This window comes from Lytechinus pictus, chromosome 5 (genome assembly GCF_037042905.1).
Source record: "Lytechinus pictus isolate F3 Inbred chromosome 5, Lp3.0, whole genome shotgun sequence".
NCBI classification, from domain to species: Eukaryota; Metazoa; Echinodermata; class Echinoidea; order Temnopleuroida; family Toxopneustidae; genus Lytechinus; species Lytechinus pictus.
In genome coordinates, this window is record NC_087249.1 from 32,223,261 (window position 1) to 32,250,434 (window position 27,174).

The 27,174-nt window shown below is 35.3% G+C and overlaps 1 protein-coding gene across 2 annotated transcripts; it reads left to right on the top strand.

The window, feature by feature from the left end:
* Positions 1–1,662: 1,662 nt before the first annotated feature.
* LOC129262104 (maltase-glucoamylase-like) lies at positions 1,663–26,245 on the top strand. 2 transcript variants are annotated; one of them, XM_064100264.1, is made up of 23 exons: positions 1,663–2,266; positions 6,839–6,987; positions 10,020–10,188; positions 10,438–10,534; positions 10,783–10,895; positions 11,728–11,853; positions 12,515–12,646; positions 13,105–13,215; positions 14,183–14,248; positions 15,568–15,681; positions 16,200–16,284; positions 16,760–16,892; positions 17,177–17,310; positions 18,272–18,306; positions 18,878–18,994; positions 19,881–20,029; positions 20,523–20,607; positions 21,524–21,580; positions 21,918–22,054; positions 22,400–22,488; positions 23,303–23,352; positions 24,056–24,223; positions 25,232–26,245. In XM_064100264.1, exons 1-23 carry the CDS (start codon positions 1,778–1,780, stop codon positions 25,292–25,294), a joined length of 2,868 nt encoding a protein of 955 aa, XP_063956334.1. In that variant the 5' UTR covers positions 1,663–1,777; the 3' UTR covers positions 25,295–26,245. The 2 variants fall into 2 exon arrangements, with proteins under 2 accessions (XP_063956334.1, XP_054756121.2); XM_054900146.2 differs by lacking the exon at positions 1,663–2,266 and adding an exon at positions 4,542–5,553.
* The last annotated feature ends 929 nt before the right edge of the window (positions 26,246–27,174 follow it).

Here is a 27,174-nt window from a genome sequence, read left to right on the forward strand (position 1 = left end):
AAAAACAATTTGATTTTGAATAGTGACAAGACCAAAACGATGCTACTAGGATCAAAACAAAAGCTAAGGTCACTAGACAGCAATATGCTATCGATAGTGTTAAATGGATGTCAATTGGAATGTGTAAATGAATATAAATGTTTAGGAGTTATCATAGATAACAATCTCGACTTTAAAAAACACGTTGACAGCATATCTTTAATTGTAAAACAAAAACTAGGAACTATTCGCCGCTGTAAACAGTATTTTGATAAAGCACAATTGAATAAGCTGTATTGGGCTTTTGTAATGCCCCATATAATGTATTGCTGTACCGTCTGGTCGGAAAGATCTGAAATTAATCACAGTAAGTTAGAGAGATTACATAAGAGGGCAGCATACATGGTATCTAACTTCTCTTGGGAAACTCCATCTGAACAAATTTTCAAAATATTATCCTGGCCCAAAATACGCAATGTCTTTTTTAGAGCATCTCGCTTAATGGTTCATAAATGTTTACACGAAGCTGCTCCCCAGGTGCTTTGTGATAAGTTTATTTATATAGAGAAAATATCCTCCCGAACAACTAGAAGCACAAATAAGATGATAATCAGGGTGCCATATGCTCGTACAACCTTTTATCAGAAATCATTTTTTGTCACAGGCCCATTACATTGGAATAAACTACCCGAACACCTCCGATTCATAGAAAACATTAAACAGTTCAAACGGGAAATGGCTAAATGGGAAAAAACCTTTAATATGTAATAGGGACTAATGGTGGAATCTATTTTATTCTTTCTCCTCATTTTGTACATATTTTATCTCTTTTCATGTGTATATAATGTTTTCGTTTAGTTTTAGGTAACATCTGTACAGTATCATATTTTATTTGTTCTGTTATTTTCCATAGTTAATTATGCTTATTTCATTTCATTTTTTTTTCAATATTAGTATTTATGCTCTATTCTTTGTTTATAATTGAATATGTTACCATGTTTTATATTTGTGTTTGTTCACGAAGGGCCTCAACGAAAACCAGCTTGTTGCTGATTGAGCTACCCTTCTTTTAAATATTTGAAATAAATAAATAAATAAATAAATTAGTTAATCTGTAAATGTTACTTTCATTAACCATGTTTTCGTCGCTTCTCTCCCGACATGCCTATTCCATTATCGTGCGAATACCAGTATCTTTCAATTGTCTATATGGTCTCTAATATGTTTGAGGGATGAATGAATCTATTGATTTACTTGTTAACTGATACATTGAAATATAATCATTAATCGAATTACTTGATAAGAATTCAATTTTTTTTATCTTTAAATACACTGTCACAAAAAGAACATAACGAAGACTTGCCTCTACAAGAACAAGCAAGGTGATGAGAATTGGATGTCGCACAGAGTCATTTTGTTTTAACCTCTGAACAAAAGAAATGGGCCCTGTATCACGAATCTTAGCGATTGATCGTGGGGTTGGATTTTAAGATGGATCATACACAGTAATCAATACAATCAATCGTAGAAATCAGACCCATGATCCATCACTAAGCTTTATGTTACGGGGCCCTGGCGTGAACGCAACACCCTATTTATGAATCCAAACAGTGCCAAAGGTGAATTATGTAAATGTGACTTGGCCGGTTAATAGTCAGTACTATAAATATTCCATTTTTACAGCAGATTTTATAACGATTAAAACAGCCAATGAGAAAGGAAAACCATTTTCGTCACTATACGGCTACCGGACAAGAGAGATGCTTCCATTTGTCGTTGAGGCGCTTCGAAAACCAAGATGACTGGTAAAATGGGTTCATTGGAGATGGGGAACCCCGAGGAGGTTCCCAAGCAAGGTTTCAGTACATACACCATGGTGTTGGTTTGCGTGGCCGTTGCAGCCGTTGTTGGTGTCGCATGCATCCTCGGGACATATTATCTTCATCCCGCTTACGGGAACACCGGAGATAACAACTTAATACCAGTGACAACAGTAGAGCCACCACAGAGGGATCGCATCAATTGCATTCCCGACGTAGAAATAGACCATGAACATATATGCATGCAAAGGGGTTGTACTTGGCAAAGTACTGATGAACACGGCGCGCCATTCTGCTACTTTCCGGAAAACTACGGCGGTTACAATGTCGTGTCGGAGCAGACTTTCGGATGGGGTCTACGACTTCGGATGGAAAGGGCAGCATCTCGCCCTACCTTTTTCGGTGACGAAATTTTAACCTTAACGGTAGACATCGAGATGCAGACTGAGAATAGACTTCATTTTAAGGTATATATTTGCAGGATTTAAATGTGTCCTATCTGTCTAATGACCATGAATAACTGGCGTTAAAAAGGTCAAATTGGGGATAACCACTGCTGGTAACGGGCAGCGACATAATATTTTGATTAGAGTTGGCAAGACAACCTAAATGTGACATCGCACTTTACTCGGTTTTCCAATTAAACTAGAGGTGTATCATAGAGTCATACGCTCATTCATTACATTTTACATGTTTTACACACTTCCAAATACTTGCTTCCGTGTATTATTGTTTGTTATTCATTACTTGAAAAAAGAAAAAAGAAATTAAGTTCTCGAAACTCTTCTCAGGGCAACTTTCTCTTGTGTTACTATTACTAGGCCTATACTACTACTACTACTGCTACTACTACTACTACTACTACTACTACTACTACTACTACTACGATACTACTACTTCTTTTTCTTCTTCTTCTTCTTATTATTATTCTATACTACTTCTTCTTCTACTACTACTACTACTACTACTACTACTACTCCTACAATTACTACTCCTACTACTACTACTACTACTACTACTACTACTACTTCTTCTTCTTCTTCTTCTTCTTCTTCTTCTTCTTCTTATTATTATTATTATTCTATACTACTACTTCTCCTACTACTACTACTACTACTACTACTACTACTACTACTACTACTACTACTACTACTACTACTACTATTACTACTACTACTGCTACTACTGCCTCTTCTTCTACTACTACTACTACTACTACTACTACTACTACTACTACTACTACTTCTACTTCTACTACTACTACTACTGCTACTACTACCTCTGAGTCCTTCTCCTACTATACTACGACTAATATTATGCCAATATGTCTAATATTGCAATATTGTTTAATTGGCTCCTTAAATACAATGGATATTCGGTGTTTATAGTGTTTTAATTAAAACTGTGTGAATGAGTAAATTATTACCAGCATTTATTACGAAACGAATCCAAATATTGTCCCCTTGCGGTGATACGACATCTGCCCCGGCGACAACTGTCTGAGATATGGGGTCCGATTTGCAATAGGGTTTATATTAGGTTTAGGGTTGAGTAAAGGATAGGGAATAGAGTTAAGTCCAGGGTAAGAGTTGGTCATTCCTTCTACATTATTCTAAATTTTCCATTACATATATTCGAGTCTTAGATCATGTCTTTCGAATGGTGACGTTGCAAGTCGATCCCAGATGTAAAAAAAGTCATTTACAACATAACAACATAAAAGCATGTATGATTGTTTATACGTCTGTAAAAACTCTACAAAAACACGCATACACATAAAGGCCGATACTCACACACAAACACTAAAGACTCCCTGGCATTTAAATAGGAAGTTCACCCTACGACTCATTTTTTATTTCCTTCAGAAGCGGAGGTGAAATGATTTGCCTATTTATATACTAAAGATACAACAACAAATATTTTCAATTTTCTGAAAAAAGGACTGTTTATTGATTTTTTACCGTACGAAATGCGGGAAAGCTACTCGCCTATAACGTCACAAATAAATTTTATATTCTGTGATGGATTTTCTTCAAATCATCAGAAATTTTTTTATTTTTTCTGCTATTTTTACAAAAACGATTTGTCAGGGTGAACTTCCCCTTTCAAACACCCTTAAATCGGTTCATATTTCAAGTGTGGTGCATTTTAGCCCTCGATCGAGGTATTGAACTTTTAGATGACAACCCAATAGTATACCTAGCATAGCTCTATGACCAAACATAGACCTAGGGCCATGGTCCATCGTGAAATTTTTTTTGCTCTACATCTATGAAATTGATTGAAGGACCATACTGTGGACCATAAAAAAAAAACAGAAAAGAAAAGAAGTACCGACAAAATTCTATTAATCGGTGAAATTTCAAATTGTCACAAAGCTTCACAAGGAATAGATGAAATCTGGGTGGGCTCATATTTGCACCTTTAGCAGTTTAGATTTTCGATTTTTTTTAACTTATATTTTTAAACTTTTAACCATTGGAAAAATAATTTTACGGTCATGTTTGTTCAAATAATTTCATGTCTTCATTTATAGTTTATTTGAAATTTAAGCGTGATCAATCGAGAGCGATTTCAATCCTGCATGGACTTCACTGGCACAACTATCCTGGTGAAAGTTCGGTTGGTATACGTGCTATAGTTCTTATGTTTTACTTTTGAGGGTATTAGTGGAAATCATACATCTAATCATTTCCAGGATCTAAGTCATATTTCCAACAAGGTTCCGCAAAATTTCAATTCCTTGACAAAAACAAACGGAAGAGGAAGAGGCAGAAAAGGAGAGAGATAGAGACGTGCTAAGCGTGTACGCATCCAAACCAGTCAATTTAAAAACAAAAATCCGTCTTTGTATTTTGATTCAGAAGTGTATATAGGTTACGTTTTAATGGATACATAATTCCTTACTTCTCCTCAGGGGCTTAATCCCGTTGACCCTGTCCTCTCACTGTACCCATATTTCATTGCCTTCAATATAAGCCTGCAACGCATCATATCCTTGAACAAATAATTGCGCATGACCTTTAATCGAGAAGACCAAACCGTTTTTTATCTTAAGGCAAACCAATCGTGGATGGCAGTCAAAGATAAGAAGACACCATCCCATCCTTAAGGAATAGTTATGCAACACAGCGATCTATTTTCGTTACTTGTCCACATTGATTATCACATGGTTATTGCTAAAGGTATTTGGACGATTAAGGGAAGAACCTGCGGAGGCATTTAGGAATCCGTCTAGGACAGTTTGGAGAGAGAACATTCAACCATTGCGATGAAAGAGGAAATGGGTATCGACGAGGCCGTGAAATCCGGACAGCAACGCTGGTCGACGACGGCCTTGGTCGTCGTCGCTCTCGGCATCACCGTCACCATCGTACCTCTCTGTGTCTGTCTCACATACTTCCTTCATCCAGGTTATGGACTGAGCGAAGCCAACGACGGCTCCCCCTTCGAACCCATGCCGGTTGAACCCGATGTCCGTATCAACTGCATACCGGACAGGGAACAATCTTCTAACGAGGAGTTATGTTCCAATCGAGGTTGCCTGTGGATGGAGCCCTATTCAGAAGGACAACCATGGTGTTTCTTCCCTGAAGATTATGGCGCGTACCATGTTGTGATTGAGGATAACATGAGCTGGGGTACCAGAATACGTCTTGAAAGACATGATGACGTGCCTTCGTTTTTCAGATCTGTCATTGATACGTTAGTCATTGATATAGAGCATCAAACAAACGATCGGATCCATTTCAAGGTTAGGCAAAAATATGTTTCTTTGTGGGTGAAGGTAAACTACATTCTTATGTACATTTCCGAAGAGTTTAAAATCATTTATACTCTTGGTATTTGCACTTTTCTTAAACCATGGGGCTTAGATTTGCATGGCTCATCTTCCAAGAATATATAGGTAGAGTTGACAGGAATGCGTGAAAAGGAGGGGTTAAAATGAATTAGAGTAATGATGACGATTCAGTAGATCACGAAATCCGTTGCTATAACTATACTGCTGCTGCTGCTATTTCTTATTCTTACTACTTCTACTACTACTACTACTACTACTACTACTACTACTGCTGCTGATGATGCTACTACTTCTACTACTATATACTACTTCTATTACTATTACTACGACTTCTACTACTACTACTACTACTACTACTACTACTACTACTACTACTACGGCTACTGCTTCTGATACTACTACACTCTAAAAAACGAAGAGCTACGAAGAGCTGATTTTTCTCGTTCAAATTTGAACTAGACAAATCAACACTCCGAAGTGCAGTCACTATACACGCTCTTCAAGAGCTAAATTAGCTCTTCGTTTTTTAGAGTGTACTACTACTACTATTACTACTGCTACTACAACTACACGACTGTTACTACTTCTTCTACTACTTCTTCTAATACTACTTTCCGAAGGTCCCCTGTACGTCGTTGCTTTCCCATAATTGCAATACTGTCTGTATAGATGAAGGCGTCCAGAACCGGCGTATCAGTAAAAAACTTTCAGTCGAAATCCAGCAGTAACATACATCGATCCCACCACCGATTTCTGAATATAATGGTGATCGCAAATAATCTTTCACAGAAAAACACGTAAAAGTGCAAAACACTGAAGAAAACTGCAATTCATAGGCTAGCCTTGTTGTTGCAAGATTGGGCCTAGATCATGATGTAATATAAATAGGTGCAATTGCCACCCGCAGGGTGATTCACTCGTGCACACTTAAAATGTTGGGCAACATTCTGTCCACTGTGTTGGGTAATGTATTTTGGTTAAAAATATATATATTCTGTGCAATTATTATCCAATTGAGCAAATTTATTACCCAATAATTAGTTTTTATTACCCGATTTAGACAGATTTTAACCAATAGTTGTGTGGACAGTATATGTTGCCCAGGGTTGGTTAAAAGTTGTTTGCCCAACTATTCTAAGAGTGTGTAAAGTTGAGTGAAAAGCGCTAAATTAGTATCTCTTGGATTGATTTTCAAGTCCAATATTTACTTTCCATCTTTCTTTGTTTTGAAATTCAGATTTATGACCCCTCAAACAGTCGATTTGAAGTTCCCGTTGAGATGCCAACACGTTCAGCAGAAAAGGCCGAAAATCCTAACTATGACATCACGTATACCAACAATCCGTTCACACTGAAGATTATCCGGAAGTCCACCGGAGAAGTCCTGTAAGTTTAAAGAAGTAATTTACCGAAACAAAAATCAAATTTGTCCTCATGAAGTGGAGAGAAGCGTATTGATAGAAATTGACGAAAGTTTATCAGAGGTAACAGAGCTGTGATTTTAATCAACAAAATTATATCTATGGCGTCACTTACACACTGTTTAATATGTGCATTAATATCCATTTTTGGCGTGTTTGGGGGAAATTACCTGGACATCAAATACAATCAAACGCTGTCGCATACACATTTTCCTAAAAAAGAGAGAAACAGAAATAAAAACAAATTCATCATGAACCCTAACAAATGACACTTCATGAAAGCTTAACAGTATGGGATAAGGTTGTAACGTCACATATTTAGATCATTGTGCCTTGTGACTTGTCTAAAATTTAGTATTGTTTCGTTCATGATATCCGTGTCATAGGCAGACTAGATGAATGGTAAGATCGAAGAGGTATAATCGATTAAAAAAATGGACCAAGAACAGATCCCTGGATGACACCGATCTCATTGATTGGAGGGGTGATGAGCCAATATGGAGTTTTCGATTGCATATACTGTAACAGTTTTACACCATAAGAGTGATATGAGCCTTGCATACTATATGAAGAAAGTTCAGAAAAGTTATTTAGCTGAGCTTTTTAATCTTTGATAAAGACTGTTTATAATTCTTATTATGGCCTTTAACAAATGATATCAACCCTCTCCCAGCTTGCAGCCCCTGGTATAATACATCCGAGTTCAATATTATGGGACACCAGTGTTTTACAGCGTCTCATTCTCAAGGGGGCATAATTTATAGCACTGGCGGATCCATGGGGGGGGGGGGCACAGCCGGCCCGTTAAAACAGAAGTGTGCCACCCCTCCTTTAAATTTGAAGACCTTTTTTTTTTTGGCTTGTCAATTTTTTCCTCGGAAAAATGTGCCCCCCTTTTGGAAAATCCTTGATCCGCCCCTGATTTATATTCTGTGTCTCCCCCTGGCTTGAATCCCGATCAAATACATTACCTAAAAGTTCCCTCGAATCATTCTGAATCACACTAAGAACTCCTTTCAGATTATTCGTGTATATGTTTAAAATATTCTTGAGTATTGATCGTTGCACGTACTTTGGTTTTGCAAATATTGTCAGCAAGTACCAGGATTATTCAATTTACATATGAATCCATCTTTATGTCAGAGAGTCTATATAGAACGCAATAGAGAATATATGAACATGAGAACGGCACAAGTCCATGACAGTTCATTTCAAGTATATCAAGAAAGACAAATTAGTTTTTATGTATGGTAGTTCGTATATCCATATACTCAATTCGTCTCTGTTGCAGCCTTTTTTTCTCCTTCCATATATACAAAATTGTGACAAAAAGTAGTGCCGGTGTATTAAATGTAGATTATAATATCACGATATTTACTTTTCCCATCATGCCTTGATGTACACACAGTCGGGAGAATTCTGGGAATAATGATTTCCTGAACACGCTTCCATGTTATTCAACATGGCCTCCAAATACTTATCCAATCTTTACTTTCCACTTCTACGTGGTGAAAAATTACATAGTCACCACTATGTATTCATCATGAAATATACATGCAAATAAAAGGTGCACACAGGACTGGGTATTTCTTATGAAAGTTAAACGGACCAAAAAGGGAAGAAAGATCAATAGAATGCACAGAAAAAATTAACAATGTGAGTCCGGACAGATGAAATACCAATTTAAAGCATTTTTCAAGTAGTATGCACACATATCGCTTTTTATTTTAAGGCATCAATATTTTTTTGTTACAAATAAAAAAGATGAATAGATATATTTAGACATTGCACAGTTATCTTTCTTTTTTTATTAATGAACTCATAGATAATACAGGAAATGAAAAATATGAACAAGAGGAACAAATCCCGAAATACTTTGCGTACTCGTTCAAATGTGACAATGGAATGGAGTACACGATGTTTTATTGTTAGAAAATAGACATTAACTGATTATATTAACGGAGGGGTTATAAAACCATATAACTTGACGAACGGTCTGCTGCGTAGCTTACCGACAACTTTATCTGAAAATATAATATACGGTCTTAGTGGTGAACCCATTTAATGGAAAGGGGACTGTGATGAACGCAACCCCCTCCCCCCCAAAAAAAAAAAAACAGTCGAAGACATTTTTTTTTACAAACATGCAAGCAACTTAAACAGTCCACAGGGGAAGGGGGGCGTACCTGTTTTGCCCTCCCCGAATATTTTCGCCAATTCGGACTACATGTGATACAGACATGACCCCTGACTAAGAATTTGGAATGAATGAATTATGAATTGTTAAACGGATAGGGACCAGAGCACGTGGAATCAAAGATATGTTTAAACTAAATGTGCATTTCAAAGAATTCACAAAGCAAAATGCTGAAAATTTGATCAAAATCGGATAACAAATAAAGATTTGCACTATTCCGGTGAAACAGTTCTAGGCATGTCTTTATGAATGTTCATTAGGTGGGCTGATGATGTCAAATCCCCACTTGTTCTTTTGTATTTCATAATATGAAATAAGGTTTATTCAAACAATTTCTACCAAGAACGAAAACAATTGGATTGACAACTGATTAAGTGCATTAGTTATTTATCGCCGCAACTTATTTCATCATAATGGAGACACATCATTTACACATGTATGAAATAATGAAAAATTTATGATTTCATGTAATAACATAAGAAAAAGGAAAGTGGGGATGTGACATCATCAGCCCATCTAATGAATATTCATGACGATGTGCATATAGCTGTTTTCACAAAACATTAATAAACTTTAATATTCAATAACTTTGTTATTTGTAATGAGATTTTGATGAAATTTTCAGCATTTTGCTCTGTGAATTTTACTCTATTTATTTAGATATAAATATTTTCAGCCCGGACCCTTTTAACTATTCTTTATTACTTGTTAATCGTTGTGTACTTGATGTGCTTTAATATTTTCACTAACCTGAGAGTATTTTTTCTTCTTTGTAACCATTTTCTGATATTCTTCACCAGTTGGGATACTTCGATTGGTGCACTCATTTTTGAGGATCAGTTTTTGACCATCTCCACCCGATTGCCGTCGAAAAACATTTATGGATTGGGAGAAAGTGAACACCATAGCTTCAGACACGATATGAACTGGATAACATGGGGTTTATTCTCCAGAGACCAGCCCCCTTCGGTAAAAAATGCAATAAATATGTATGAAAATGTTTTACCAATAGCTCATTAACATCAATTATGACTTTATTTAATCGTTTACCAATCATGTTATCGTTTTTAAGAGGGCAGATCACAAACCGAAGCTAAATCTGTGAATCGTCTGTTATGAAATCTTCATTGGTAAGGAACAGATCCATATTCCTATGTATTATAATACACAAGAATTGTTTTTTTGTACGTGTCTTACAAAGTGTTGTTTTCTTTCCAGTACAAAGGGAATCTGTACGGAGTCCATCCATTCTACATGTGTGTTGAGAACGACGCTAACGCACATGGTGTACTGCTCTTAAACTCAAATGCACAAGGTAAATTCATTTTTATTGATAAATTCCTCAAATAATCTAACATATTAGCATGACATATGTCCACCCCAAAAAAAAAAATAAATAAATAAAATCATGCGTCATCTCGCATCTGTTGTCATGTCAATTTTGTACCTATCAAGATATTTTGTACTATGCGAGTGATCTCACCATATGAAAATTGCTTAAACAAATAAAAAACATGTATTAACAATAATTCTTTGCTATCAACCCCCTCCCCCATCGGCCAGACTACACGTTGCAGCCAACCCCAGCCCTAACATACCACACTATTGGAGGAGTTCTAGACTTCTACATGTTCCTTGGTCCGAACCCAGAGTCTGTCGTTAGTCAATATACTGAGGTAAGTGATATACTTAATCAGTTGGTGAATTAGATACATTGCACTCACACTTTTATCACGATTGTACCATAATATTTTGAATTCATATATAAAATCAATTCTTTTGTAATGTTGCTTGTTGATTCTATGTATACATGTATATTTTCAAATTCTGTTTCTTAAAACATTTGCCAAATCAGCTGTTACAAGATGCGATCATAATTATGTTTTAATAAATCTTGAATATAGATCAGCTATAATAATAATAATAATATAGGGTATTTATATTGCGCACATATCCACCTTGTTAGGTGCTCAAGGCGCTCTCCTATATAACCCGGCTAAGCTAGGCGTTCATAGCGCACACAGCTTTTTAAGGAATTACTTCCTACCGGTACCCATTTACCTCACCTGGGTGGAGTGCAGCACATTGTGGATCAGTTTCTTGCCATTTTGCCGGATGAAAATAGTTTTACTGACATATTTATTTTATATATTTTTTTAAATACAAGGATACCCATGCAGTATGCACATAAACCCACACTACGTGTAAAACAACCCTGATAATTCGATAGTGATGATAATATGGTATACCCGGAAAGCCTGATGATCATGACAAAAATGAAAACAATAACGGTGATTATATTATTTTGTACAAATTATCTAACAACTATGGAAATAACATTTATATGTTTCCATTGCAATGATGATAATAACGATTATGAAAAATTATAATTACATTAATGATAAAAAGAAAAAAGAAAAAGAAACTACCAGAAAGAGGACATTTTGATATGCGTACGTCTTCACGACTTTCTTATTTCATTAATATGAATTTTCATTTTCTTTCTAGGCCATCGGAAGACCAATGCTGCCGCCATATTGGTCCCTGGGCTATCAGCTTTGTCGATACGGTTATGGAAATCTTTCAAACGTCCAGGAAGTGGTCGAATCCATGCGTCGGTATCAAATTCCACATGTGAGGCTGGTTCACTACCTTATAGACATCATTTTAGAATGATTGAACCTTACAAATATGGGGAGGATTTTCATTGTATTTTTTTTTATTAAAGATATAAATATTTAAATTCTTGAGCTGACCATTCACTTGTCCGATCTCTGGGTTCCAGTTGCCATTACCAAGATTACCAAATGAATGAAAATACGAATTTACATGAAAATTACTTTCATTCTAATATTAGATTATTAGTACTTTGTTTATTCATTTAAGAGAATAATGTATGTAGAAACGTAGTTTAAATCTATATTTAAAGAACAGTGTTAGATACAACTGTTCTCTTCTTATTTTGTTGCTATCTGTGCTATCACCATTCTATAATTAAAATTTATATACTTTATAAGAGATAGAAAGAGGGAGAAAGAAAGAAAGATAGAAAGAGAGTGAGTGGCTGTGTGGGTGTGTGTGTGAGGGTGTGTGAGTGGGTGTGTGTGGGTGTGTGTGTGTTTGAAAGGGAGAATGATCCCACATTAAAAAGTTTGAAAAAAATCCTTCTTCGGCACATTCCAAAACTTTGACAAAGAGCCATGCGCCCTTAATTTGCACCCCCAAACCTATATTTATTGTGTTGTGATATCTAGTAAGTATTGATATTTAAATTATTGCTTTCTTATTTCTTAAGGATGTCCAATATGGAGACATTGATTACATGCATCGTCAGCTTGACTTTACCATCCATCCAACCAATTACGTTGGTCTGGGAGATTGGGTTGATTCTTTGAAGCCAGAAGGAACGAGATACATTATCATCCTTGTAAGTTGTACTTTAACCTATTCATGACCAATTATTGTGCTTACTTCACACTTTTGATGTGAACCCGTTAAAATTCATGCTAAATGTATCACAAGAACAGAATGCAGAAACTACCTGTTCAATGCATTGTTGCAAACATTTAAGCAAAATTAAACAATCACTAAAATCTCTAATTTTAGAACTCAATGTCAAACCTTATTTCCACCTGCAAAATCAAGGAAATTTTGTATTAATCTGGATCTATTTTTCATACATTAAATGAATTAAAAAGAGACAAAGTCAGTAAAGGAAAATATACCGGTGTTGCCAAATTGAAGAAGTAAACTGGTAAAAATAAGGCTACAAAATATTTCTTGTTCTCAATTTCTTTACAAAATGAGCTGTTGTTCAAACCCATCTCTCTCTCCCTTCCTCTTTCCCTCTCTATAATATTTTCCCTCTTTTTTTTTCTTCATAAGGACCCAGCCATTTCAGCAAACGAAACAGCAGAATACTACCCAACCTACCAACGGGGAGTAGACAATGAGGTTTTCATCGAAGACGAAAACGGAGCGATACAGTTCGGAAAGGTAGGCCAAAATCATGGTCCTATTTCATGAAAGGGTATTTGCAGAGGATTGTTTTTCCTTTTTTAAAAACATATTTACAGTTTTAACGGGGTAGGGATTCGGGAGTCTGGTCCCCAGGATATGATCAGCGCATCAAGTAAGTACTGATTAGAAGACGCCCCCTTGTGATAACCTTTTTTCTTTTAACTTGACATATTTTTCGAAATGTCACTATTTTTTTGGATGGGGGGAGGGGGGGGGGTGATGTTTGTGTCCATGACTCGTTCTGTTTACCTCATATTATACATATATTGTTATTACCTATTGCGACAAAATAAAGTTTTTAAAAAGAGCGTTGACAAAATAGACTTTGTTTTTATGAACCGATTTTTACATGAATAGCTTGACTAGTCAGTTACCACGAGCACCGATAATGCATACATTGCTTTATATTCCTCTTTGGTTCTTATGCATTTGGTCTACAGACAGATGGGTCGTTTTAATACCGCCGTCGAAATGGCTAAAACCACTGGGTCTTCTATCACTTTGGCCTGGTTACCGTTTGGTACAACCCTCACCTTCTGGAACCGTCATTTAGGTTAATGTCCAGATTGTCTGATTTCAACTTCGTCGTCTTATCATTTGCCACTTTGCCAAATGAAAATTTTGCTCATTACCGGTTCATCAAACAAGATTAAGTAGTACTAGATCAAATAGGTATTACGCAAACTGGAAATTAGACAAAGAGGTAAGCGCGCTAAATGAAAATTAGACCAAATGGTGAAGAGACGTGGCTGTAGACGAACTTTGATTTTAGACTGCGTGGGATGAATCCAAACGGTATAAGAAGACAATGTTGGTGTAGTCCCAGCGGTAGACCAAATGCTTTTTTTTTCTATACACGGTCTTACAGAGCAATACCATGGTTTTCCGTACTGAATCTAAGACAATGTTTTAATCATTCAAAATGTGTTTGGTCTCACCATAGGTATGGCCCGACTATCCGGATGTTACTGACATTGACACATCTTTACCCTGGGAAGAGCAAGTCGAGGTAGGCCATTTTCTGTCATTCCCCTTTATTTCACTATTTAACCACACTCCACCCTTGATTCTCTTCCTTTGATATACCTGACGGCTTCAAGACATCCGGATTTTTAATAAAATTGCTTCACATTTTCTTTTTTTCTCTCGAAATGTTGAATTTAAGGAGGCTGTGCGAATTACATTTCAATATATTTATGGAGAAATTGTGAAATATACATTAGTACGATTATTTAATCAGTGTGCATCTCTACATCGTCAGAATGAAATTCTAGTAGAGTTGAAGGGGCTTCTTTGAATAGAATCATCTGGAAAACGTTTGATATCTATGTCAAATATCAACTGTATTGCCCTACTTGTATCCGATGTGGGAAAGGGTAATTTTTATAAGGATGAAGCACCCAAAGTAAAAACTTCTAAGTGTCAACCAAACATACTCATTTATCAACGGAGTTTTCTAAATGGTGGTATTCAGTCAGAGGTATCTTGATAATGACCTTCTTTATTTTTACATAGTCATACTTCATTCATTTTTCTGAAATTTTCTTGTGCCACAGAAATCAAATGCAACAAAAAAATCGTGTATTAAAGATCCTACAATGTTAAAAAAAAAAAACTCTTAAAGAGGACAATAAACTTGGCTTAAAATTTGATTATTACGTCTTGCTCGAGACTGTCAATGAAGTGTATCTCACTGTTTTAAGGTAATATCTGAAACAACAATTGAGAGTCTTACCTAAAATGAAGTTTGCTTTTAATAACTGATCATTTGATCTGTAAAATGATCACAAGGAAAAATACTAATTACTAATAGATTATTGACCACATTTAAGGATTACTGGATGAGGGAAAAGCGAAGGCAGGGCTTCTGCACGGCTTTACAATGACTGATTTATGCTCTTAAGCAAATTTGTTTACTGCTATTATGATCACATTATGAGTGCAATAACCACACGAACAGTTTATTGATAGTTTAAGCAGAACAAAATATCATGAAAATATCTCTGACTTTATCAAAGGAGAACTGTTATTGGCATACACTAACTAACGCACTCGAAATCATAGGAACATTTTATTACATTCCAGTTACGATTATTACTTTGACACAGTTTCTTCGACATTTGAATGTCATGAACAAAAGGACTCTTCCTCTATCAACAAAATAATGTATATTAAGGGCACACGAATGCTTCAGCATCATATTCGATGTCGCTCTGTTAATAATAATCAATTAATGACCTTATCCTAGCCTTTGATGTTCATGAAAATATTAAAGTCATTATGATTTTCTGATCATTGCTTTATTCTTCATCATTTTTTTTCCGTTAGAAATACCGTGCCTATGCAGCCTTTCCTGATTTTAGGAAGCAATCGGCCCAAGAGTGGTGGGCAAATGAGGTTAGCATGTTCCACGATAAGGTTGCATTTGATGGCATCTGGATAGTAAGTATTGCTTTACACACTCAGTCGATAATTTGGACAATTATTTTTTTAAAGACACACCAGGGTTCGATAACTGTACTCTAAAAACAGATTAGGTATGAATTATAAATTAAACTAGTGGATAAACTGAAAATATATATTTTGTGGTGTTCCTTTTTTTTTTTGGGGGGGGGGGGGAGTTTATTTGGTTTTCTTGCTTTCAATTAAGGCAGTGCGTGGTGACGATTAAAATTGGCCTTATAATTTTTTACAAGAAAAGCCCTATACTTTGTGATATCACAAAAGAGAATATTATTTTCTTTTGTTGTATCACAAAGTTTACATATCTTTGAGGAAGTAATGTTTTCTTGATTTTTCTCTAACAGTGCAATATCATTGATCAATCTAGACGAGCTGTGAAATGTACTGATATATTATATGTTATCTTTCTTTTTGCAATTACTTGACCTAAGACATTTTCGACAAACTCGTCATTTTAAATGATATATTATCAAAATGACATTTAATATACATCACAGGATATGAATGAACCTGCAAGTTTTGTGCATGGCTCGGTAGACGGTTGCCCAGATAATAAATACGACAATCCTCCATTCATGCCTGGTAAGTATAGGCCTATATACATGTATACATGTAAGTATATATAATGTGAAATAGTACAATTACTTTCAATAAATGCGTTCATATAAAAGTGCAATAAAAGATTTACATTCAAAGTGGAGGGACCTAAAGTAAAACAAGAGCTGGTTGTGAATAGGCCCTTAACAAATGATTAATGTGGAATAATAGACAGTTGAAATAATGGGGAAATCATCAAAAGCTTGTCTGATATATATATATATATATATATATATATGATATGATACAAATGTCTTACCTGCTATTTACTATGCCAAAAAAAAAACACCTGCTTTGCGAAATGCATTGTATATTCGACCTACTATGTAATTCGCCTTGTTTGGGGTCAACATTCATTTGTCATCAAGATTTACATTTACTATTGAAATGCAATATTTTCCATGATTGTATTTTTTTTCGAAATAAATTCTCATATCCTTTCTTATTTATTCACATTCAGAAATCTGGGGACCAACCATATACGATAAAACAATTTGTATGAACTCCGTGCAGCAGGTGACATACGACATGAAAGACATCCACTACAACATGCACAGCCTTTACGGATGGAGTCAAACAGAACCAACGCTACAGTAAGTTGCTCGTAGTTATCAATTGCAAGTATGTTCTTAACTTTAATATCTTTGAGTTTGTCTGAAGGTAATCGACATTACTAAGTGTCATCAGACTTCTTGATGGTCTATTTCAACGAAACTTGAATAACTTGTCTGTGTGTGTGTGTGTGTGGGGGGGGGGGGGGTAGGATGTGTGTGTGTGTGTGGGGGTAGGATGTGTGGGAGGGTGCGTGTGTGTGTGTAGGCTTTACAGGAATAGGAAGTTGAATTTTTATTTGTCTCCCCGATTTTTTCTTAAACAGGGCAGCGGAAAATGCTACAGGAGAGAGAAGTCTTGTCATCTCACGATCAACCTTCCCTAGCAGCGGCAAACATACCGGTCATTGGCTCGGAGACAATGCTTCGATATGGCCTCATCTATATTACTCTATTATCGGTAAAATCCCTTGCTCCTCCCGAATACCATCCAAATAGATATATAACGTTTGATTATAAATCAAACAAGAATGAATAAATTTAACAGAGGAAAGAATGAACGAATAAATACATTACTAAAGTGTATATATATATATATTCATATATTGTAAAGAAAGAAATTGTAAATAAAAGAGTTGCCAAAGCTGTTGTACATGTATAACTTTACACATTTATATATATATTCATATATATATATGCACTAAACAAGAATTTAAAAAGACAAATAGTCAATAAAAACAAGGTAAAAGAGAAAACAAATCTTGTATTAAGTCCAATAGTTGGAAGATAAGGCGATCGTTTTTATTTTATATGCCTTTTTTGCTGAAAAGTGAAAGTAGGGCCTACAAAAAGACGAAGTAAGAAAACTACAAAATTATGGCCAAAGTTACAATTTTTGATGATTGTATATATAACAACCATGACAATATCCAAATTTAATTATAATTCGTTCTTTTTCTGTAAAAAAAATTATAATGTGAATCCCTTCAAAATTATAATGGTAGTTATGGTGATTATGATAATAATGATGACGATGATTATGATTTGATAGAAATGTGATGAATAGGCGTACTTTAGATAAACATGTTCACATTTTTTTCGATGACTTTTTCTCAAGACTCTTTAATACCTGACCGCCTTTTGATCCGTCATTGTGGTTGGTTTAGCAAGTGTGCGCCTAACATAGCTTGAAATGCTATGAATCCAGTGACCGGGTAATAATAATTGTGAAGCGCTTTGAACAGTCGTAGATTGATAAAGCGCTATATAAATGCCAATTATTATTATTATTATTATTATTATCTGCTTAAGAGATAAAATGAAAATACTAATTGTTTCCCCAAAGGTTAATGATCAAGCTTCTATGATACACAGTAAGTGATTTTCGATGTCTTTATAAATCTATTTTTTTGCTTCATCAGGTATGCTAGAGTTCAACCTGTTTGGTATTCCATACGTAAGTATTGACAGCCGAGAAGAGGCTTTGGCCTATAATTCTGATTTTTAGGCGTTTTATCAATTTCCAAATTTTATATCTAGATTTAACCGATGTAACTATCCTAAGTTAATATGATATACATGTGCCAGAGCCAAGGCAATGAAAGAAATGTTCACTTGATTCGTCTCCATTTCATGATTGTACACTGCAAAAACAACGGTGTTGATTTAACACCAGCCCGGAATATATATATATGTCCACACCAGAGAGGTACAGAAACAACACCAGTTTCGAATCAAACCGATGCTGCTTTAATACTAATTGGTGTTGTATAAACACCTATCTGGTGTTAGACCAAAACCAAACTGGTACTGTTGAACACTTCTCTGGTGTGGACTGTGGACATAATAGAATCCGGGCTGGTGGCAAATCAACATCGGAGTTTTGGCAGTGTACTCACATTTTTTTTTATTGCAGGGAAACGAGCTTACAAAAAAAAAAAAATATTGTTTTATACGATAGTCACATGAACCATCTAAACATTGTCATTCCTCCTATAAATATATGATTCCTCTTCGTCTCGAGATAGATCGGTGCCGATATATGTGGTTTCTTTGATGACACAACAGAGGATCTCTGTCGCAGGTGGCATCAAGTCGGAGCCTTCTATCCGTATGCTAGGAATCATAATGGTTTAGGGTACATGGTATGTATTACGATGGGTCATCGTGATCGTGATAATTGTCGGCGATCACGGTTTCTTTGCTAGTCCTTTGCCAGGACTGTTCTACTTTTCAGTTGATCAAGAACACAATCCTCGACCTCTACGCCCGAAATGAAAACAGCCACACGATTTCCTACCCTCATCGTGAAAGAGGGGATAGCGCGATCACTGGAGATGGCGCGCAGGGGAGAATAAAACAAGGGGAGAGAAATAACAAGTACACCGACGTCTAGAATCTAGACTATTTCTTTGCTGGTTATGATACTATTTTGTACACCTGACTCCTTCTTTCTTTTCTTCCCCGCCCATTAAAATTCTCTCTCTCTCTCTTCTCTCTATTTCTCTCTCCCTCTCTTCCTACAAGTGTTTTATTTTTAGAATTCCCTTTTAAAGCAAAATAGCCCGTCCGTGACAGGCCATTTTAGCATTTACTTCCAAATGAATACTTTAAAAGAGATTGCTGTAGAATGATGATTGTAAAGCCAATGTACAGAATGTAACGAATATTTACTACACAAAGCAATATTTATAATATCAATTTATTTGAATCGTAATTGCAAGTAAAATCATGAAATATATTCACGTAATTTCGATCTCGTCCATCCCTGACATTGACATTGACTTGCATATTAATAGGAAACCATGACTGTACGCATTTAAACAACAGTAACGTTTACCATCTCCGAAAAAGGGATATTGGACTCTTGCCTTTGAAATACTTGGTAGTCTTTAATACATAAACTTATACAATATACTTGGCCTCTACTATTCCGATTCTTTGTAAGACTTCATTTTCGTTTTCTGATCTTTCAATTTCGTACGTTTATAATCTAATTACTTATTTTTATTTTTGAAACAACCATTACAGCCTCAACACCCGGCACATTTTGGTGAGGAGTTTGCGTTGGAGGTGCGCGATGTACTTTTAATCAGATATCGTCTCCTCCCATACCTCTACACACTGTTTTACCATGCCCATACCAAGGGATCGACAGTCGTCAGACCTATGTTGCACGAGTAAGCAATTTCATGGTTTGGATGTATTTTCGCATGATTTTCTGTCATTTTGAACCGGTAGCATAGTATATCCCATTCGGGACAACCCAAAGAATAATGATTCACTAGATCACAAATTCCCTCCATAATCAAGAGTATGAATTTAAAAAAAAGTTAAAGTAGGGAGGGGGCGGAGCTGTCAACATTTATTTTCATCTATTGCATTTTTCCTTTTTATTTCATAAGTACATGAATGAATATTTATTAAACATGAAAATATATTTTCATCTATTGCGAATTTCGGGTTTAAGGTCGCGAAATTACTCGGGTCTATATTTAGAATCTCTGCGGGGTTGGGTGTCTCACCCATATCAATTTCAATGAATTTTATTTAGGTTTATTTGATTCATTGTTTTCAACTGTGCTATTTTCTCAAACAAATATCATTCTTTAATGCCGGGTGCAAGCCTTCTTTTTATCTGAACATATTGTGTGGCTATTTCTACATTTCCAGGTTCACTTCTGATTCAAACACATGGGACATTGACAGGCAGTTCTTATGGGGACCTGCTCTTCTGATTTCACCTGTATTGGAACCAGTAAGTACAGTCACACCAACGAAACGGACTCCAAACAGACCGAAGATATACCATTCGAAATAACGTTAAAAAAAGATCGTTTTGGAGTCGTACTCGTTGACGTGACTAGAGCATTAACATTAACCGTCTCCTTCACAGTACAAAATGAAAACATCGATACGTTAGGGAAATGGATTTTGATCTGAAAGTGACAAGATATAATTTCGACATGTTGGTGTTGAACTATTGATTGTGGAAGAGCTTTTCGCTCCCTATTCCTGGGTGATTTTTAAGTATTTTTGAATAGGTAATCATGACAAAAATAAATAGTAGAATAAATGGATTATAATTATGCAAGGAATACAGTAGAACATGAAAGTGGACAAAAATACATTGGATCGCTTAATTTCATGGAAAACAGGAATGTTCCCCTTGTTTACGTCCAGTATTGCACTCAGCTGTGATTCGTGAAGTATTGGCCTCAGCTCGAGGAATATCTCTTGTATCCTACTTTGAACCACTCAAATATTTCAAAATTTTTAACCAAAAACTGTAAAATTATTATGATTGATGGCTGATTCAATGTAACATCATCATTGATGGAATTGATTTTAAACTATAGAAATATAGTTTGAATGATTATTTGATTAAAATTTCATAATACTAGTATATGATAGCATAAAGCAGGAAAGTGGGGACGTGACATCATCAGCTCGCTCATTACACATTCGTGAATCGTGATGACGGAGGTGATTTCTTCGTTCACCATGCCTTTGGAGAAATAATATTTATATTATGATCATTGAAGAATCTGTGTCTGACAACACACCAATCCTCACCAAGCACACTGTTGACAAAATTTGAACCGCATGAATAAGTTTTGCCCTCCGAATGCGATTTTATCATCCCCCTTCTCTCTCTCTTTTTTCTGCTGCAGGAAACAACAAGCGTAAAGGCATACTTTCCAGTTGCTCGATGGTATGATTACTATACTGTAAGTATGAGAATACTTCATTTTCTAAAATGTACAGTAGTTAACTAAACGTAAGAACCCGGGTCGGTGTACAATTTGAAGTTTGAGTTACAAACCGCCCTTTTCCGATTCTAGTGAATCGCCACATCCGAACAGATCCTCGCTAATGAACTTGCCGATTGTGGCACTTGTAGACCAATGTCTTGTCAAAGGATGTTATGATTACTTAAAATATGCAGATACATGCAATGATAAAATAATCTATAATCTTAACGAAATGACTTGTTAGCAACCCATCTCGAAACCGATAATGTAGCCTATGCCTCAAGGAATGTCTTGAAATTGTTACAATCAATAGGGTATGGAACTGTCCCACGACATGCTCGCCGTTGGTGGCGGTGTAACGCTAGATGCTCCTTTGGATTACATCAACCTTCATGTTAGAGGCGGCTGCATTATTCCGACCCAGACTCCTGACAACTCTACCATGTTCAGGTATTCATTTGTATTATTCAGTATTATAATTAATACTATTACCAACATGGCACATCGCCTTCATCGTCACCCACTCTTTGAGTCAAATAAAATAACGATATATATATATATTTAAAGTAAAAGTATGAGAATAGGAAGTGATCAAGAAAGAAGCAATGTATTACAATCAAGTACTTGTTATATTATAATATGTGCCAACATACATGTAGTTTAAGTAACCCATGGTGTTTTTTAAGAATATGAACTAGCTGAAAACTGAGTACGCCGAGAATTGCCAACAATATAATTTTACATTCGGACAATTAGCCTACCTATAAAAAAATGTACCTTCATTTGTTGATTTAGTCGAAGGAACGAGTTTGGTCTCATCATCGCCTTGGATGACGAGATGGAAGCAAGCGGTGATCTCTTCTGGGATGACGGTGATTCCATCGGTGAGTCTAGAAATAATATTTCGGCACGGAGCATAGACATATTATAATCATTATAATGATAGTTTTACCATCAAAAGGCAACTCGCATGGTAACAATGCTCGACAGTCAATCCAAAACAAGGGTTCCGTGGAAAATTACCATCGGATGGCAAGTTACAATTATTGTCAAGTTTACGTAACAAATCACCATATTACTTGAGAAATAAAATGGTATCCTATACTGAAAGAGAGCTGTGTATACGATTTTGCCATCATTGATAAACCAAGGTATAAAACCATGTCACTCTGTCTGACAATTGTTTTACATCGAGAATATATCGTTCGTTGTTTTACATTTTATAGATACTAATAAAGCTGGGGTAGTAAAATGAGTCCAGCCAGAGATTGCTCACCAGCTGTTGATCAATCGTCTTCTGTGTCAGATTAGAAAAAAATGAAATGGTTTGCCAATCTTACCTTCAGAAATATTTGCGCCAGCTCATATTTCGAAATGAAGATTAATCAATTTATTTTATGGGAAGGCGCCGTATGAGTATTTAGAAATGATAATAAAAATTGATAATTATGAAGGAAATACAAAATACGGAAAATATAAAATGAAATAAGCTAGCAAATACTTTTCTGTTTGAACCCGACTGTAAGCCATTTCCTTATGAAAATTATCATACATTTTACAAAGGGAATAAAAAAGCAACAAAACTTGAATATATGTGGTTTTGTATATTTTTATACTCATCAGCTATATATTGTATTTCTGTTCACGTATTTGAATTGTAACCTTCTTTCACTGTTTTTTTTCTTCTTTGGTATACAGGTACCATTATGAACGAACAATACTACATGTTCCACTACACGTTCTCAAATGTAAGTATTTTCTCACAATGAACTTGGATTAATAACATCAACAAGAGCATCACAACAACAACAATAACAATAAGGAAAATAGTCCCCCGCTCCACCCAATAATTTTGAATCAATTACTAAGCGAAACGATATTACAGACATGAAAGATGACTCGGACAATATTAACAAGAAATGTCCAATAATATGGTCGAATCAAAACTCTTTTATTTAATATTTTGTTTATTTTGATAATGATTTTTCTCAGTTTTTTATATATCATTCATAAACCAAACAATTCGGAGCCCTATATTAGTGGAAAGTAACAAAGATATAATGTGATGGAAATCTGTTCTAAATCGTCAAATATATTACAGGAAACATCTGAAAATGCCGCCCTTCAAAATAAATTTAGGGTGCGCATTATTATATAGGGGTATTTCGAACGAATCGATTATAAGCTAAAATCCATGCATTTTACTTAGAACTTATGCAGATACATTTATTTGCGATTGAAATTCAGTGATTATAACCGAGCCAGTAATTGGCAACGTGAATTTTGAATACTAATTTAAGTCTAATTTCCCAGATAACTATCAAAAATAGCCATTGATAAAACAAACTGCACTGATTGCGCACATTGTCCAGTATAGTACAAGATAGAGCATGCACTATCAATATAAGTTAGAGGAATGTGTGTAAATGTATTAAATTACGTTTGTTTTAGGATATGCTGACGGCAGATATAGCACATTCATACGGAAACTTGATGGAAAATCTTTTTATGGATCATATGATGATATATGGCTTGATGGAGGAACCCACTCGTATCGTAGTAACGGATTATGATACCGTCACGGAGATCAGTACCTTCACGTTCGATCAGGAAACTATGGTAAGATTAAAGTGATTGGTTAACATTGGTTTAAATTTAAAAAAATCTGAGATAGAAGGTCACACTTGTCACCTGTGTCTGTGATATGTTACAAAAATGAAGCCCAGAAAAAAATTGCGTTCGAAAATAATTATTTAGTGCTTCGAAAATTGAAATATAAAGTGACCGAAAACACCATCTTAATTTCATCCCATACACTTATGTGTACTATTTAGGCGTCTATAAGACGCCTGTTTACAAAATCGGGGTTTGCCTTGTAGTTTTAGCTTTTCATTCTCAATAATGGTTGTTTTCAGGGTTTATTAGTTTTAATACATGCACTTGTACACTGTATGTTTCATCTTGGTTTGAGAATTTTTTAAATCGGCTGCTCACAAAGTTAAACGATACCTTTAATTCTCATTTCAGTTTATATATCACTCTCAATATTATTTGTAAAATTATTGTTATTTGTAAAATTATTGTCATGATACGTAATAACGATTTTGTTAGTCTACTGTTAAAGTGTTATATTCTTGAGGTTATTTGAATATTACAACCATGATATTTTGTACGATTTTTAGTTCTCGCTTTCGCACGATTTGATCGTGCTAATGCGCGACTATATACCGGGGCACGACGTGCGCCAATGGTCTGTGTCATAATTATAGTCCCCACCAGTAGACGTTGGCCCGACGAAGTTGCGCATAATTTTACAAAAAGTACATATTGTCCTAGAAATTTGTGACCCCAAAATTTCAAATCTGGCACGACACTTCATCAGTGCTCGGACTGGACGCATACATTACGAAATGGAATGCGCAAACTAAACACAATCGGGTCCGAAAGTCATGCAGATGCCATAGCAGCAACATAAAAAAAATTAAAGAATGTAACGCAAATGTTTCACCATAATTATCAATTATATACATTCAAAGGGTGTTAAACTGTTGAATGTAATACATGTAATCTATGCAGTTTCGTGATATACATAATTGCCACTTTCTTTCATTATTTCCATAATTACAGGCTCTGAATGTAAACGGAATCAATCACGCCATGGATACTGGATTCACCCTTAAAATCATGTAGTGACCCGAACAAGTGCAACCCCTTTCGACATGTTCTATGTACTTTAAAGACTATAAGGAGGGTATACGCTTATTTCAATGGTAACCTACGTTATAATAATTTATCTGGCCTTCGACATAAGACATATAAGGGGGTCAGTAACTTTGTGTATATTATATACGTATTTCGGTTAACAACTGGATCTTCGCTACATAACTGGAATGAACGCGGTCTCACACAAAGTGTTTGATTGTAGTAAGATAAAGATGAGATTTCTACTTAAAATTCACAAAATCATCAGCGTGGAGCAAGTATCACAGTGTAACCTCTACAGTTTGAGCGTGCTCATTGTGTTCACAGACTGGACTATATGAACTGTGAACATATATGAAGGGCTAGCAACGATAAGAGTGATCTCAGAGAACAACGAAAAACAAAAAATGATCCACTTTAACAATTTCAATTATCATTCTCACACCAGAAAAAATATATGTACCACCTGCACTATTGGAAAATTATACTTTCTTTCTGATGACAGTGTAAACACATTGTGGCTTGCTTATTTTTATCCGTTTTTTAGTGCTTCATCAATATTATATATTATCTGAGGTTATCGTTATAATTCATGCGCATTATTGAAACTTATCATCATAGGCAGGAATATATCATTTATCTTCGTTGAAATAAAAGTGTGGGTATTTTAGTCTGGTGTTATAAAGACGGGCCATGTTCGGTTCGCGAATACCAAGTGTTCATGTTTTTTTTTTACGCAAGTCATTTTCGGTTAGTCCCTATAATAAATGTGCGTTAATGCCTTCGAGGTAATCGCTTATTTTATGCCTTGTGTTTTGTAATTTCTGTGAGATGATGTATACTATACGCATGACAGATCTCTGTCTCTCTGGAGCTGTTTATATTTGTTTTGATTTTCAATAAAATGATTACAAATATAAAACCTGAGCTTCTACAACGCCGAAGGTGTGATTCTCCGCTCTTGTTTTCATTTCTTCTCCTTCTACTCCTTCTCGATTCATCCTCCTTATTCTGTTCAATTTTCCTTCGTTTCCCTCGGAATTTCTCTCTTAAAAAAAAAATATTTCGCTTCCTTCCAGTGCGATGTGATATCGTATGTAGGTGAATAGGGTATAACCAATGACAAATTGAAATAAATGGACAGACGTCGATAAAATAGTTTTAGAGTAATTTATTCATGTATCGCAGTTTTATATACCTTTTGTACATTCAAACTCTTTTCACGAGCGCCGATATAATATTGTGTAGGCCAACCTTAAATTCCGACTAAGCTGTACAATTTTTTTCGAATTTATCACAAATTCACCAAAATAAAATAAGTGAATTAAAATAACAATGCATGAATGAAAACAAAATTGACACAGTTTTTCGTACTTTTATCTCAATCTAACTCCATTATATCTCATAAGAAATATACTGATTGAAACAGAAAAAAGACAAACACAATCAATCAAACAATCCCACATCAGTACAATCACTTCCAAAGACCACCAACTACTAATGCAACAACGACATCAATGATAATTTTAAGTATGGATTTGTATTAAGTAACATAAAGATCCTGTTGATGCAAAAGATATGTAGGCCTAAATGTCTATATATATATATATATAGACAGGGTTGGTGTTTTAGGTCGTGCCGTACAATATACACTGGGTGACAAATCCAATACCTTTGTTGGTTGGTTTTCCAACATTTATCGTTCAATGTTTTAATTTTCAAGATGAGCTCACAAAGGCGTACTGTGATATAACATAATCTAAATGACAGTCAAGATAAATCAAACTTCCCAATTCTATTTACTTGGGCTGGTAACAATGATTGCTATTATATATTTCACTACTCTACCATGTGCGATCTTTCCGAGA